General features: G+C 30.5%; 2 protein-coding genes across 7 annotated transcripts in view; one reads left to right on the top strand and one right to left on the bottom strand.

Moving 5' to 3' along the window:
• Positions 1 to 1,605: 1,605 nt before the first annotated feature.
• On the bottom strand, positions 1,606 to 14,144 carry LOC126884136 (general transcription factor IIH subunit 2). Its single transcript, XM_050649996.1, has 7 exons — positions 14,009 to 14,144; positions 13,305 to 13,537; positions 13,040 to 13,241; positions 7,311 to 7,613; positions 6,582 to 6,835; positions 4,666 to 4,915; positions 1,606 to 2,072 (listed from the first exon to the last, which is right to left on the bottom strand). Exons 2-7 carry the CDS (start codon positions 13,361 to 13,363, stop codon positions 1,944 to 1,946), a joined length of 1,197 nt encoding a protein of 398 aa, XP_050505953.1. The 5' UTR covers positions 13,364 to 13,537; positions 14,009 to 14,144; the 3' UTR covers positions 1,606 to 1,943.
• Positions 14,053 to 14,326, top strand: part of LOC126884134 (titin) — a 74,993-nt gene continuing 74,719 nt past the window's right edge. For 5 of the 6 annotated variants that reach the window (XM_050649991.1, XM_050649989.1, XM_050649988.1 and 2 more), the window contains exon 1: positions 14,053 to 14,147. The gene's annotated coding sequence lies outside the window, so the exon portion shown is untranslated. The remainder of the gene's footprint in view (positions 14,148 to 14,326) is intronic. The other variant, XM_050649992.1, reaches the window with a different exon arrangement.

Raw genomic sequence — 14,326 nt, 5'->3', positions numbered from 1 at the left:
GCTATTCCCTACTTACTGTGAAAATATCAAGTACATCGATGTAGTAGGATGGAATTCGGAGCCAAATACCCTCAGTGACTGCCCTATAATAATGCTCTGCTATGATCGCGTGAGTGGGGACACACACAAGATTCTAGCAAAATGTCAATTGTCTGTAACTTTTCGAATTTTTGAGTTACAGCAACGAGTTTTATGTCATTGGAAAAATAATTTTACATTCTTTCAAAATATGTAAAAATATATAGGGCGTATGTAAAAAATTAAGATTTTTTTTCATTTCCGGTTAAACCGGAAGCCATATTGTGGGTAAAATTTATTGTGCTAATAGATAACAAAGTACTATATACGTCTGCCAAATTTCAAATTTTAGTTTATATTACAGAGGTAGTTAGGGGCACTCGAATATTTTTTTATAAAAAATTCATAACTCCCCTTCTATGAGGAGTTAAGAAATCTGACCAATGTTATTCAATTTACTGATAGGATATCAAAAAATAAACAAATTCCTTGGAGTCATTTTTGAGAAAATTTAGTTCAAATTTATGTCAAATTTTGACCCCTTAAATATAGGCAACCCATAACTTTTTCTGAAAAACGATAATATTCTTGTTATAGCCCCATCTTTATGCTATATAAATGTTTTTTCAAATTAAATTTATCTTAAACAAGTTTTTAGATTGGTAGGGAAATGTATCGGGTGGGCGGTCGGTCATGCTGGCCGCCATTTTGGATTTGGAGATGTCAAGTTCCGTATTTCTATTTACCTATCGATGAGCTAACTTTTAAGTTAAATTTCATTCGTTTCGGTCAAAATTTGCAAAAATGGGCCCCAAATAACCCCCCTATTTCGGCCCCCCTTTGAGAGGTTTTTTTCAAAAGCTTAGTTTCTCGACAAAATTCTCTTAAACTTACTAATACCGAATTTCATCGAAATCGGTCCAGTAGTTTTGGCTGGGCGGTGGCGATATACGTACATACTTTCGACATGTTTTTTTTTTATTTGCTTTTTAGACTCAGGGGGACTCAAAACGTCGAAAAAAAGTGAAATCTGAAAAAAATTTTTTTGCACGATCCTATAACTTTATTATACTCATACTGCGTATGTAGTACGATAAAGTAAAAAAACGACAAGACGGATCTTAATAATTATTTTTGCATTCGATTCGTGAATGCGCCAGGAAACTTTGCGAATCCGAGCCATAATATAATATTGAAAAATTGCATACAGAAAATGCATTCTTAAAGTGCATCTCAAAAAGACTATAAAAAATCAGAACTCATCAATTATCGGCAGAAATGAGTTTAATTTTGTTACTCGAGGGTTTTTGGAGTCGCTGAAGACGAATATGACGTCGTAAATGATCTCCTGAATACCTGGTGCCCAGGGTACCTACTTCTTTTGGAGTTTTCGGCAAATTTATTAAAAAATTTGTCAAAGGCGTTTGGATCGCTGACGACGAATACGACATCGGAAGTGATCTACGGAGTACCTGGTGCCCAGGGTACCATGGATACCATGGAGCCAACGAGTTACAAATGCTGAAGTGTTAAGAAGGCTACAAAAGGGTTGTGAGGTCATAAAGAACATGAAATAAGAAAGCTGGACGCATTTAAGCAATTTATTAAAAATAAATTAAAAAAATCAAACAATAATTAATAATCCAATTAATTTCATACTGGCAAAAAAATTCTAGAAATTAAAATATATTATATAATAATTTATAATTGATATACAATTAATTTGATACAATTGAATACAATTTATATTGATTGTATTTTCACATTTGTTTAATGCTACAAAATTAATCATATTTTACTGACCACATGAGCTCTTCTGAAAGTGCTAAGTGTCACTACTAACCATAAACAAATCTAAACATCAAAAATGTTTTACTAAATTCTCTGATTCTCTGATTTATGTAAGTGTTTTCGTAATGGAAAAATTAATTCGTAAGGGCTATCTGAAACTTTAGAGGGTTTGTGGCACATCCTGGACAAGTATGTAAAGTTTCATGGACAAATATATCACAATCTATGCAAAATATACGTTTACAATTTGGGCAGCTGTACACCTAAAACAAAAACATTGTATATAATTGCTTGGTAATTCAAAAAAGAAGTTAATATTCAAGATTGTGTCTGTATAGATAGAAACATTTTTAGTAGTACCAGCTTTCTAAGAGACTCATTAATATTAAGCTCTGCAGAGTGATATTGTTCGAAGTGTGAAATTCCATAAACAAGTGATCTACCTTTATTATGAAATGACCCCTTTGTAATGATATGATGCCTACAGCCGGCGTTCGGCAGGTCAAAGGAACCCTCTACGTACCACCACTCCGGCGATGACTACTGAGAGCGTATTTAAGACGAGCAAGGAGAATCATAAAATCAGTTCTTCTTGATGTACTGAATCAAGAAGAACTCAAAACGGCAGAGATGCAATGCAATGGATTGAATTGGAACTTTGCAGAGGTGGACGCATTCGTATTGAAGAGGCGTTTCGCCGGAACCGTATCCGCAGTGAGCGGTAGAGGCCAGTGGCCATATCCGATCGGGAGACGATGGATGTGTCGCTGTTTGATTGTTATCAATTATCGCATTGGATTGAAATGTGATAAGCTCCGAGTCTGAATGTGTAGATACATTGATTCCGTGCAGCGTGATTGCTATTTAGACCAGGGTGCACCTGTAAAAATATTAGTACATTTGGATGTTGAGAGGCGACTCATATTTTTTTGCAGAAATTGCTTGAAAATAACTCGTATAATAATATTTGATTTATCCTCCCACTCAAAAAGGTCCGGAACATTGTTTAAATAATCAAAATGTCAAAAAATGAAGGAAAAATTCGATTTTTTCTTAGTTTTTTGATTATAACTTTAAAAGTGTTCATTTCCCAGAAAAGTTGCACTAACATAAAAGCTGCGTAATTAAATTTCCTACAACATAGAATTTATTAAAAATTGTCACCCTTGTTGCAAAATAGCAATAATTGCGAAAAAAAAAACAAGTATTCGCATTTTACGTTTTTCAACCATTTATGCTACACTTAGGACCTTCATATTTCAACCAGAAAAACTTTATCGTATTAATCGTATAATAAAACAAAACTGTATATTTCATTAAGTTCGGTTTAATAGATTTTGCAATCCAGCTTTAGCAAAAAGAATCATTTTTTCAAAATGTTGCAGGACTGAAAATAAAGCATACAACAAGTTGAATTTTTTTCTACATATATAAGAATACTGTACCTTTCATTTGTAATTTGCGAAATTAAAATCGGTTAACTACCACGACGTCAAGAATTTTTTTAAATAAACATTAATTTTTGGTGCTACGCGCAGGACAGCGGATACGTTTGCTCTGACTGGGCATTCCAATGACCTTTGATAATAATTGATAAATTTTAATATTTAGTACATTTCGATATAAATAAATAAATTTGTTTATTGAAAAATAAAAACACATACTCTATCCTTTGAAATAACACTTTTTTAGCAAAAACTTTCTTTGTTCATATATTTTAACTTAGACACTGAAAGTTTATTATTTTTAAACATATACAATTGTTTAAACAATATTTCACAAACAATAATCAAATTAGTTTGATTTTTGTGGAATTACAATATTAAAAAAAAAAACAAAATATAGAGTAAGTAAATAATATATTAAATAAAGATTGGAAGAAATTTTGGTGGAAATCAACTTGTGTGAATCGAACGCCGCTGTCCTGAGCGTAGCACCAAAAATTAATGTTTATTAAAAAAATCCTGACCGATTTTAATTTTGCAAATTTCAAATGAAAGGTACAGTATTCTTCTATAATATGTAAAAGAATTCAACTTGCTTCCTGCTTTATTTTCAGTCCTGCAACATTTAAAAAAAATGAATTTTTTTGCTGGATTGCAAAATTTATTTTGTAAAATTTATTGAACCGATCTTAATGAAATTTACAGTATTGTTTTATTATATCATAAAGTTTTTCTGGGTAAAATATGAAGGCCCTAAGTGTAGCATAAATGGTTGAAAAACGTAAAATGCGAATACTTTTTTTTTATGGTTTTTCGAAATTATTGCTATTTTGCAACAAGGGTGACAATTTTTAAAATTTTTAACTAATCCTATCTTGTAGTAAATTTAATTACGCAACTTTTATGTTAATACAACTTTTCTCAGAAATGAATAGTTTTAAAGTTATAATCAAAAAACGAAGAAAAAAATCGAATTTTTCCTTCATTTTTTGACATTTTGATTATTTAAACAATGTTCCGGACCTTTTTGAGTGGGAGGATAACTCAATTATTATTATATGAGTTAATTCCAAGCAATTTCTACAAAAAAATATGAGTCACCTCTCAACGTCCACCTCAAAACAGATGCGCCCTGGACTAATTGTATATATTGTGTTGTGTATTGTATTATTTTTCCTTTGCAGAAGGAGTTATATTTCATTTTATTTATTTTGAACTGTATATAAATATCCTAAATATATTTACTTTGTTTTTAACCTGTGTTTTACTCAGTCTGTCGTCCTGAAAGAGCTACCCGTTACACCTTATTTATGTAATTTCACACCTCGAACACTAGCAACTTGCTGAGCTGAATATTAACGAGTCTCTTAGATAGCTGGTACTACTATAATTGAACATTTTCATTACCAACCTGCCTGTCCGTTTCTCCAAACGACCTCTGACAAGCAGCACAAATTGTTGCCTGGTTGGCGAAATCTACTTCTATGTAATTGGCAGCTGGAAAAAGATGGTGATAGGATCTTGCTAGATGTGGAGCTGATACTAACGTCAATCCACAGGCTCTACACTCAACGGGAAGTTCACAGTATTTGCTGAAGCACTGTGGACAATAGTAACCTCCTGTTGTTAGTTTACTACCATCTTCAACACTGTCGACATGACTAAAAACAAAAATAAGTTGTAAAATCTTTTGTAATAAAACGAACCTATTAAGCTACGCCTATGTTTCGCTAATACTATTTGATCGTTCAATCGCTTATTTGTTAAATTCGTTGTTTTGTTAATAAATGTTTGTCGCTTAACAATTTTAATTTCTTTCTCTTCTCATGCACAACTCTTTATTCGAGTTTAATTAGTAGCTTTAAACCAATACCAAATAAATCGTAGAACCAGTTGCCTTAAAGTTCGCTAGTTATTCATATCGAAGGACAGTATCTCTTTCGGACGTTGTGTGTGGTGCTAAAATATTCACCGATGTCCAATTAGGGAAAAGGGAATAATTAACCCCTTTTTAACAAGGTGGGCGAGATTCAAAATAAAAACCTCTCCAACCTTATTTCAGTGTATCTTGTTGTATTTTGAAATCGTAATAGAAGATCAGAAACAAAGTGCTTTGAGATTTAGTAACTCCTCTTCCCGGCCATTACTTTTGAAGTTATACTTCTTTACGGGCGTAATGACGGTGAAATTTTATATGGGAAAACCTAGCGACCGGGCGCATGCGCATTATAACTTTGTTCTGATTGGATGTTCAAATGACATGACAAAAATTATCCAATATGGCAGCTGTGGGACTGTGCATGGTTTGGTTATAATGTATGCTTGTTGCGTTTTAAAATTTGTAGGAAGAGAAACAACAAACAAATAGTTAGTTAATGGTTATACTGCCTTTTTAAATAGTTTTCATATTATATTTTTGGACTTATTTACATAGAAGAGGTGATTGTTGCATGCCAATGTGAAAGCTCATCAAACTGTGCCTAGTATGAGTGCCGCAGATCTCGCTTATTCAAAGCTAAAGAATCTTTCACTGGTAAGTGTTTTATAAATAGTTGATCAAATTTTGTTATGATATTTGAACATAGCCACTTTGCACGACGCAAGTGATTGCGAAATTTATTAGTCGTTATACGGGCTCCGATACCTACCTTGAACCTACCAAAATACATAAGTAGTATGTAATACTTTTATTTACATAATTTGATTACCATCAAAATTTCTATCAATATTCACCTAATATATTGTCTTCTTACTCTATGTTTTGTTGTATTTTTTCAATTCTAAATCATTTCAATTCAAAATCAAAATAATTTGATTTACATAAGTTAAAAATGTCAAAAGGTTAATCTGTTTAGTTAGACGATCTTCGCACATAATGACAAGCTGTCTCTGTGGCGAAGTTTTAATGCGGGTGAATCCCAATACAACGCAAATACCAGCCGCGTGGTAAGTTGGTTCGAATCCCAATAGAAACTTTTATTTTTTTTTATTTTTATTTTATACATTTTATGATTGTAAGTATATTTATTATATAATTTTATTTTCAGAAAATACGTATTTAGTTAAAAAAATTTCCGACAATTAATGTTCAGAAATCATCTGTGGCATTTTTAATGTGTTTTTTGGCACTGTTTTAATAAAAATGTTTGAGAAGTAGTAAGTATAAATTAATTTAATATTTAAATAAAATATAAATAAAAAGTATATTAATTTCGTTTATAATCATATAATCATATAATAGAAGTATAACTTCTTACGTGCGTACAAAGTACACACACATTCTTTTTTATTATAATTCTTTAGAAACGAAAATAATTTATAGCATACCACATGCACATAGTTAGAGGTTCATCAGTCCCTTCGTTATTCAGTTGATGAGGGAATCCCATTTTGATCAAGCTTGACTCAAGGCACAACGCAGCAGGAGGGGGATCTACCTGCTGGAGCAGCAAATCTTTAAAGTGATTGTCGTCAAGAATTACGTTGTAAATTCCATTGGTTTGATTCGCCAGTTGTCTACACACATGTACTTCAGCTGCCAAACCTATCACTGAACACCTAACACCTTCTTGCTTCAAATTCTACAATAAAAATAAATTGTATATCGCTCCTTTAACACGTTGACGGACAGTGCGTCAAATGTATAAGCAAGTGTTGTGATACTATATTATGTATTTTGCAAAGTAGAATAGGGGAAGATGCAACGTCTATAGATGTTGTGTCACATTACATCAGTAAAAATTAGACGTCTATAGACGTTCTGGCTGTCAACGTGTTAATAATAAACTGACACAACTCAAAATTCTTTAATTTTCTGAGTCAGTTTAGTATGAAGATAAATGTAACTATGGAAACGTTTTTGTCTTTTCTGCAAGATCATATTTTTTTAATGTGTCACTTTATTATTAAAGATGTGATTATGTTTTCATTTAGTCACAGATGAAAATACACAAACATATAGAGTAAATAAAAATACTTCTGAACAATTTTTCATTCCTTATAATCATGATTGTATTGCAGATGCCATCCCAAAAATATCGACAAATTTAAACTTACTTCAATACTTTTGGTAATATCTCCAGGATCACAAGTAGTTAAGCTACCCATTACAACCAAGATCTCCCTACTAGCATGAGACGGTAGTAGCTTCAATGAAGATAAAGCCATCTCCAAACCATTTTGAAGAGACGGTTCACCCTGCAAGCTGGTTCTGTTTAAATTGCTGAGCATTTTTATATGTTTCCTACAATTCCCTGCTAGTTCGCTGATCCTCTCTGCTCGTTTATTCTGCATAAGTATAATTCCGAGTTGACTTATAGGATTCTGGTCGAAAAATTCTTCTAAGAATATTTCTAGAAGCTGCAAAAATTGTTTATATTGTATTAGTCACGGATATTGCATTAATGAGCCATGCCTTGAAAGTATTTCTATGAGTAATCCACAACGGAATTTACAGAATGCTGGATGATGAAATTAGTGATAACCGATTGAGCTTTAGAAACGGCATGGTAACTAGGGACGCATTATTCAGTATAAAAGTGTTCAAGCAGAGAAATCCAGACATGAACCAAGACATGTACAGTTACGGTCAGTGAATAGTTTACAGGCTGGCTTATCTAGGAGCCGATTTGTTAAATTTTTACCTCGTTTAAACGCACCTTTTGCGTCAAAGTGACGTTGCCAGTGATGTACCTAGAATAGGTTGATTAAAATTAAAAAATCAAAATAATAAAAATATATTTTACAAAATTTAACAAAATGGAAAATATAGAAAGAAGTTTTTTTGAATAAAATGGATTATGCTCTTAATATGGTTTATTTTATTATTTTATTTTTCAACCCTCGCGAAATTTTTGACAAGCATTGACTTTTTGAGATTTTTTGACTTTTGACATTTATCAAATCCATACGACACTGCAATTTTACAGTATTACAATATAAAAATTAAAGTGTAAACTATTCAGTGACCGTAACTGTACATATGCTTTATTGATTTTGAAAAAGCATTTTTCTACGTCCATCATGATAAACTCATTAATATATTAAAACTTATATGGTATTAAAATGAACTTAAAGAAATCAAAATGCATGGTCATTACAGAACATCCGAAAGACAATGAGACATTGCTTAGTCAAAATACAGAACAAACACATGAGATTAAATAAGGTTGTTGCCCTGCTACATTTTGTTTTTTGTTTTGTTTTTGTTTTTTTTATTTCCACGGGACAAGCCCAATACAGTTACAATTTTTTACAAATTTTGGAACAATTTAGTAGATACTAAATATAAGTCATATACATATATAACACATAAAATATAATAGTTAAAATAGTTAAAGGAAATAAATTACATACAGAACAAATTAAACAGACTGGCAAGGGTGGACAAAACAAAAAAATTAAGAGGCAATATTAATTTGTTGCAAGTCGTGTATAAATTGGTTTGGTGCGGAACTAAAATTAAGCCTCTCAGTATTTTGATTTGCTATACGTAACATTCTAATTATAGGTTCATTGAGGCCATAATTACATGAATGAAATGGTACATGAAAAGTGTTTTCAACTGCATTTCGAGTACTGTATGAAGGAACTTTAAAACCAACCTTAGACAATAAATAATGACTATATGCTGTACCATTTAACAAACTATACAGAATTTTCAAATCATGGTGATAACGACGTTCTTCCAGGGTATTGATATTTATATAATATATAGAGCATAACATGCTCTAATTTATTCATAACTGTAAAACCTGTTACTCCCATTAATAGCTCTAATTTTAAATCCCAAAAACCTAAGGAATTTATTTTGAACTTTTTCAATTTTTTCTGCGTAAACATTAGAATAGAATAGAATCGAAAAAAGCTTTATTCTCAGGATTCACAAGTTACAAAAAATATAATTGCCAATAGAGGGACTGGTGTCAATTACAATTTATAAGGGTTGCTGAAACAACCTACACTTAACATAAAAATAATATTAAAATATAATAATAATAGTAATAGTGACATTTAGATTCAGATAAGATTCATTCATTATAGTAAGATGATCAAATACTACAAGAGTATTCCAAGTGAGGTCTAACAAGAGAACATTATAACAATTTTAGGGTATTGGGACTTTTAAAATTATAACAGTTTCGTCTCATGAAGCCAGGCATCTGTAATTCCTTTGAAATAATAGAATCAATATGATCTGCGAATTTTAGCAATTTGTCAAACAGTATTCCAAGATCTCTTATTGTATTAACACAATCTAGTGGTGTGTTATCAAGTTTATATTCAAATGGAATATACGTTCTACCTTGATAAAAACTAATTTTATGGCACTTCTTGACATTTAGCTCCATTTCATTTTCTTTACACCAACCCTTTACTTTATTTAATTCAAATTGCAGATTTTCGGAATCGTCAGGACTAGATATTTTTAAAAAGATTTTTAAATCATCCGCAAACAAAAGCTTACCACAGTTTATATCTGCAATATCATTTATAAATATAATAAATAATAGCGGAACCAAAGAATTTACGAATATCATGGGCAGACAAAATTAGCAATATTGAAGTACATACTTGATAGGGTTAATAAGAGGGAAGAAATTATACAGACAGTTAAGATGTGTTTCGGTCATATAGTAAAAGGTCATCGTTATAGTTTGCTGCATTTGATTATACAGGGCAAAATAAAAGGTAAAAGAGATGTAGGAAGAAGACGAACCTCCTGGTTATGAAATCTAAGGAAATGGTTTAGTCTGAGTTTTAATCAACTATCTAGAGCAGCTGAAAGTAAAATAAGAATTGCCATGTTGATATCCAACCTTCAATAGAAGATCGAACATTAACCCCTTACACATTAATTTTTAAGTTTCGGTCAAAAAATGATCGCATTTTTGAAGATATTCTTCTTTAGCGGCGAATCGATTGAGGGTAAAATTTGATTGATCCGCGCGCATGCGCACACCGACAGTATGGTATTAGTTGTTATACGGGCTCTGATTGGGTGTTGAAATTTTGAAATGATCTGTCAATAATTGTTCAATATGGAGGCTATCGGTAAACAAAAATATTGTACAATATTAGTTTTTATTGATGTGTGGACAGAAATAAAATCAAATTTATAATTATAGTGACTTTTTAAATAGTTTAGAAAAGCCGCAGGTACGTAATTCTAAATGTTTCAGTTGGAAATACCTAATAGTTTCAATACCTATCTATTTGGAAAATGTAAACAAAATAATGTATTTACCTATTAGTAGGCAATGCTTTAATTTACATAATCTGATTACGAACAAACTTTCTACAAATCTTCATCTCATTTATCGTTTTCTAACTCTATATTTTGTTGTATTTCTTCTTCTTGTAGTTTCATGGCCTCCACCTCTTAGGTACTTGGCCAGTCCTAATTGTTGTATTTTATTTCGACAAAAATCAAACTAATAATTTTATTAAATTCATATAAATTTATGGTGTAAACGTTTAGTTTGTGTATATTCCCACATGACGTATACGAGAGTTTGGTGCAGTTTGAAATGGCGTCAACTTTCGTACGGCGCGGTAGACGTGAAGTGGGTTAAAGCCCCAAGCAAGTTATTATTTTTTTATTTTTTTTTATAGATTTTATGATTGTAAGTATATTATTATATAATTTTTGAAGATATTCTTCTTTTTTGAAAGTGGTAGATAAGAAAGTTAGTTTGATTTTTAAATAAAGTAAGTACAAATAACCTTTTAAGTATATTTAAGTATTAATTATTTATATGGGAAATAAGCCACAATTAAAATGAAAAAAATAATTTTATTAACGTTTCGACGCCCAAATCGGGTGCCGTTGTCAAAATACAAAATATTACTAAAATAAACAAAAGAGTTGTTGCTAAGCAAAAAGATTCTTCTAATAATTTATTTAATCTCACTCATTTATATTGGCAATTCAGACATATATTATACATTTTAAAGTAGAAGACTTTAAAATGATATTGCCAATATTTATGAGTTGTGTTCCTGGGATGACTTACTGAAAATAAAAACGTCGAAACGTTAATAAAATTATTTTTTTCATTTTAATTGTGGCTTATTTCCCATATAAATAATTAATCATAAAAATGCCACAAGGAAATAGCTTCAGAACAACATATTTAAGTATATTGTTAAAATAAAACCTAAACTTTTCTCTACAACTGAATTATATAATAATAAAATCTGTGACTTGAAAACACTCTATATTTCAACATGTTGCACATATATTCATAAAAATTTCTCAGACATATTTCAAAAAAACAGACACTAATAGAACATAATTATCAAACTAGAGGTAACATCAAAAGAAGCTTAGTTTTACCACAGTTAAGTCGAGGAATAAGCCAACATTCTGTGATTTTTAGGGCACCCAAGTATTATAATTTACTACCAAACAAAATAAAAGAAATCAAATCCATAAAAATGTTTAATTGAAAAGGTAGTTGATTGTATTACTGGAAACAAAACATAATTTGAATTGTAAATCCTGAAAAAAATGTTCTTTTTTTGATTTTGGAATTCTTAATACCTATAAGTTGGATTTTTTACATATTATTATATTATATAGATATGCTGTTTACTTAGTTTTAAGTTTAAATTCCAAATAATTTTGATTCTCGAATGTGTTTTTTTTGTTTTTTTTTTGAGTTATGTTTGTTTATAAGTAATCTATATTTATTTAGGATTTTTCTATAGACACACACAGATGTTTTCACATCTAGGTGTCTTTCTGTATATTATATTATATGTACTTAAAATTGTAAATTTTGGCTAATAAATTGAAAAATTGAAAATTTACTTCTTTTAAATTACCTATTATATAATAGAAGAATATCTTCTTACGTGCGTACAAAGTACACACACATTCTTTTTTTTTTAAGTGAACTTGTTCTCTTTATGTATAATTAAATTGAAAAAAAAGTATTTTTAGTATCGTAGCACCTTTACTTTACCTGGGGATGAGGCGAGTTAATAAATTATATTTTCTTCATACTATGTACAAATAATCTATATAAAATCTCTATTAAGGCATAAAATAGTTCTAAGAATAAAAAAACATGATTCACTTCAGACGGCTTCAAATGCATTAACGCTTTGTATAAAAACAAAATACTGAAAATTCTACAGAATTCAATTCATATTGTCAATGGTTCGGACTGCAAGTTATTAGAAAATAAATCTCATTTTACAATGTCTTAACACTGGCCGGGCAATAAAAAAGGTATCTATGTACCGCCGTTTAGTTGTATCAGTTGTCAATGGTTCCCACTGCAAGTTATTAGATAAATAAATATCATTTTACAATAATGACACAGTCTTATCAATAACAAAAGGTATAGATGTAAAAGAAGAAGAAATGTAGAAAATATTTTACCTCTATTTAGATATTTATACGCTTTTATACAAATACTAACTTGTTCTGAAGCTATTTCCTTGTGGCATTTTTATGATTAATTATTTGTATGGGAAATAAGCCACAATTAAAATGAAAAAAATAATTTTATTAACGTTTCGACGCCCAAATCGGGTGCCGTTGTCAGTAGTATTTTGTATTTTGACAACGGCACCCGATTTGGGCGTCGAAACGTTAATAAAATTATTTTTTTCATTTTAATTGTGGCTTATTTCCCATATAAATAATTAAATACTAACTTCACAAGTGCTTGAAAAATTGAAAGATTAAAATTTAATGGTTGCTCGTCTCAGAGTCCAGCACATACATTAAGGGGTTAAGAAGAAGTCATGGGTGATATATATTTGACTCTTACCTTTAAGGTACATATAAGTCTGGTTGGTTTGAGATCTTGACTGGCCATCGCTTCAGAACAATCTAAAAGCAAGAATAAATGTCTCATCATCCCCAACTTTTGACTTCCATGTTTTAGGGCTTGCCGTTTTCGTTTTGCCCTTTGAACGATATCGGCTACACTGGCTTGTAAAAATCCTTCATCGTCTTCTTTAATAGCTTCCCTTTGGAAGAAACAAAAAAATCCTATATATTAACAGGGTAAATTACAAAATTATGATACTTACCATGTCTTTTCATATCCAGTTTCCCACCGATATTCTTTACCATCCTCATCATCTCCCATTTTTTATTTATTGATGTTTTAATTGATAAATACTTTTTACTTGAGGATATTCCTCTTCATCCTTTAGAAGTTATTGAGGTTATGTAGTTTTTTTATCATCAACATCAATATTAATTTTCTCTTTTCTCAAGAATTAATTATCTTTGAATGACATTATGTATTAATTGAAATTTTCTGTAAGAATAAGAATAAGTACAGAAAATGTGCTTAAAATTCAAAATAGATATTTACAAACAAAATTGATAAAAAAATTTTATGAAATCCATAATTAATTGTAGGTAATTAATAAGAGATCATTAGCATTCAATTTACTTTTGTATGCAATTTTATTGACATTCTAAATTTTATTTACAATTTTATACAATATTGTATAAAATAGATTTTAAATAAAATAAATCAATGCAGGTGAAGTATTTTTATAAATTGACGGTTTTTGTTTCCGCCCGCCATATTAATTTGAAATTCCCATATTTCCCATGCAGAGGATACAATTTTAATTAATTTTGACCTTTTGTGCTACCAAAAAAGTGTATAAATATGAAGAATATAAGTAAATAATAAATAGGGAAATTAATGTAAGTAATATTTTTAGAGTATTAAATTGTTAAGGTGTTGTTTTATTATTATTTTAATCTAAATACTAACGCCACGTACAAATTTGGCGCCACTAACGATTGATAAATGAGAGCGACACGAGCACGGTTGCCATTTAAGTGAGTGGCAGCACCGTCGCTATGTTTGTAACGCTTGTGGTGAAACTTTCGTGAAAAATAAAGAAAGCAAGGTAAATTTAGCTATTAATTATTTAAAAGTGTACCAAACTACGTTAAATTTGCTAGTTTTTTGTTAGGTGTAGTAGGTTTTTACAAAAAAATTAAGTTCACGTCAGGAATGTGTTCGATTTAGCACACCGTGTCACACAGCCATTTTGTATAGTAGTCACCAGCCACAGTTTTGTCGCAA

The sequence above is a fragment of the Diabrotica virgifera genome, chromosome 4 (genome assembly GCF_917563875.1).
Source record: "Diabrotica virgifera virgifera chromosome 4, PGI_DIABVI_V3a".
NCBI classification, from domain to species: Eukaryota; Metazoa; Arthropoda; class Insecta; order Coleoptera; family Chrysomelidae; genus Diabrotica; species Diabrotica virgifera.
This window is presented reverse-complemented; position numbering and strand designations above follow the sequence as displayed.

Excerpts from the sequence above, each read along its gene's own strand:
- LOC126884136 (XM_050649996.1), bottom strand. The coding sequence starts at position 13,363 with ATGGGAGATGATGAGGATGGTAAAGAATATCGGTGGGAAACTGGATAT. Across the intron at positions 6,836-7,310 it reads ATATTACCAAAAGTATTGAA|AATTTGAAGCAAGAAGGTGT; the intron begins GTAAGTTTAAAT and ends TTTTTATTGTAG. Across the intron at positions 4,916-6,581 it reads CCTCTAACTATGTGCATGTG|TCATGTCGACAGTGTTGAAG; the intron begins GTATGCTATAAA and ends TTTTGTTTTTAG.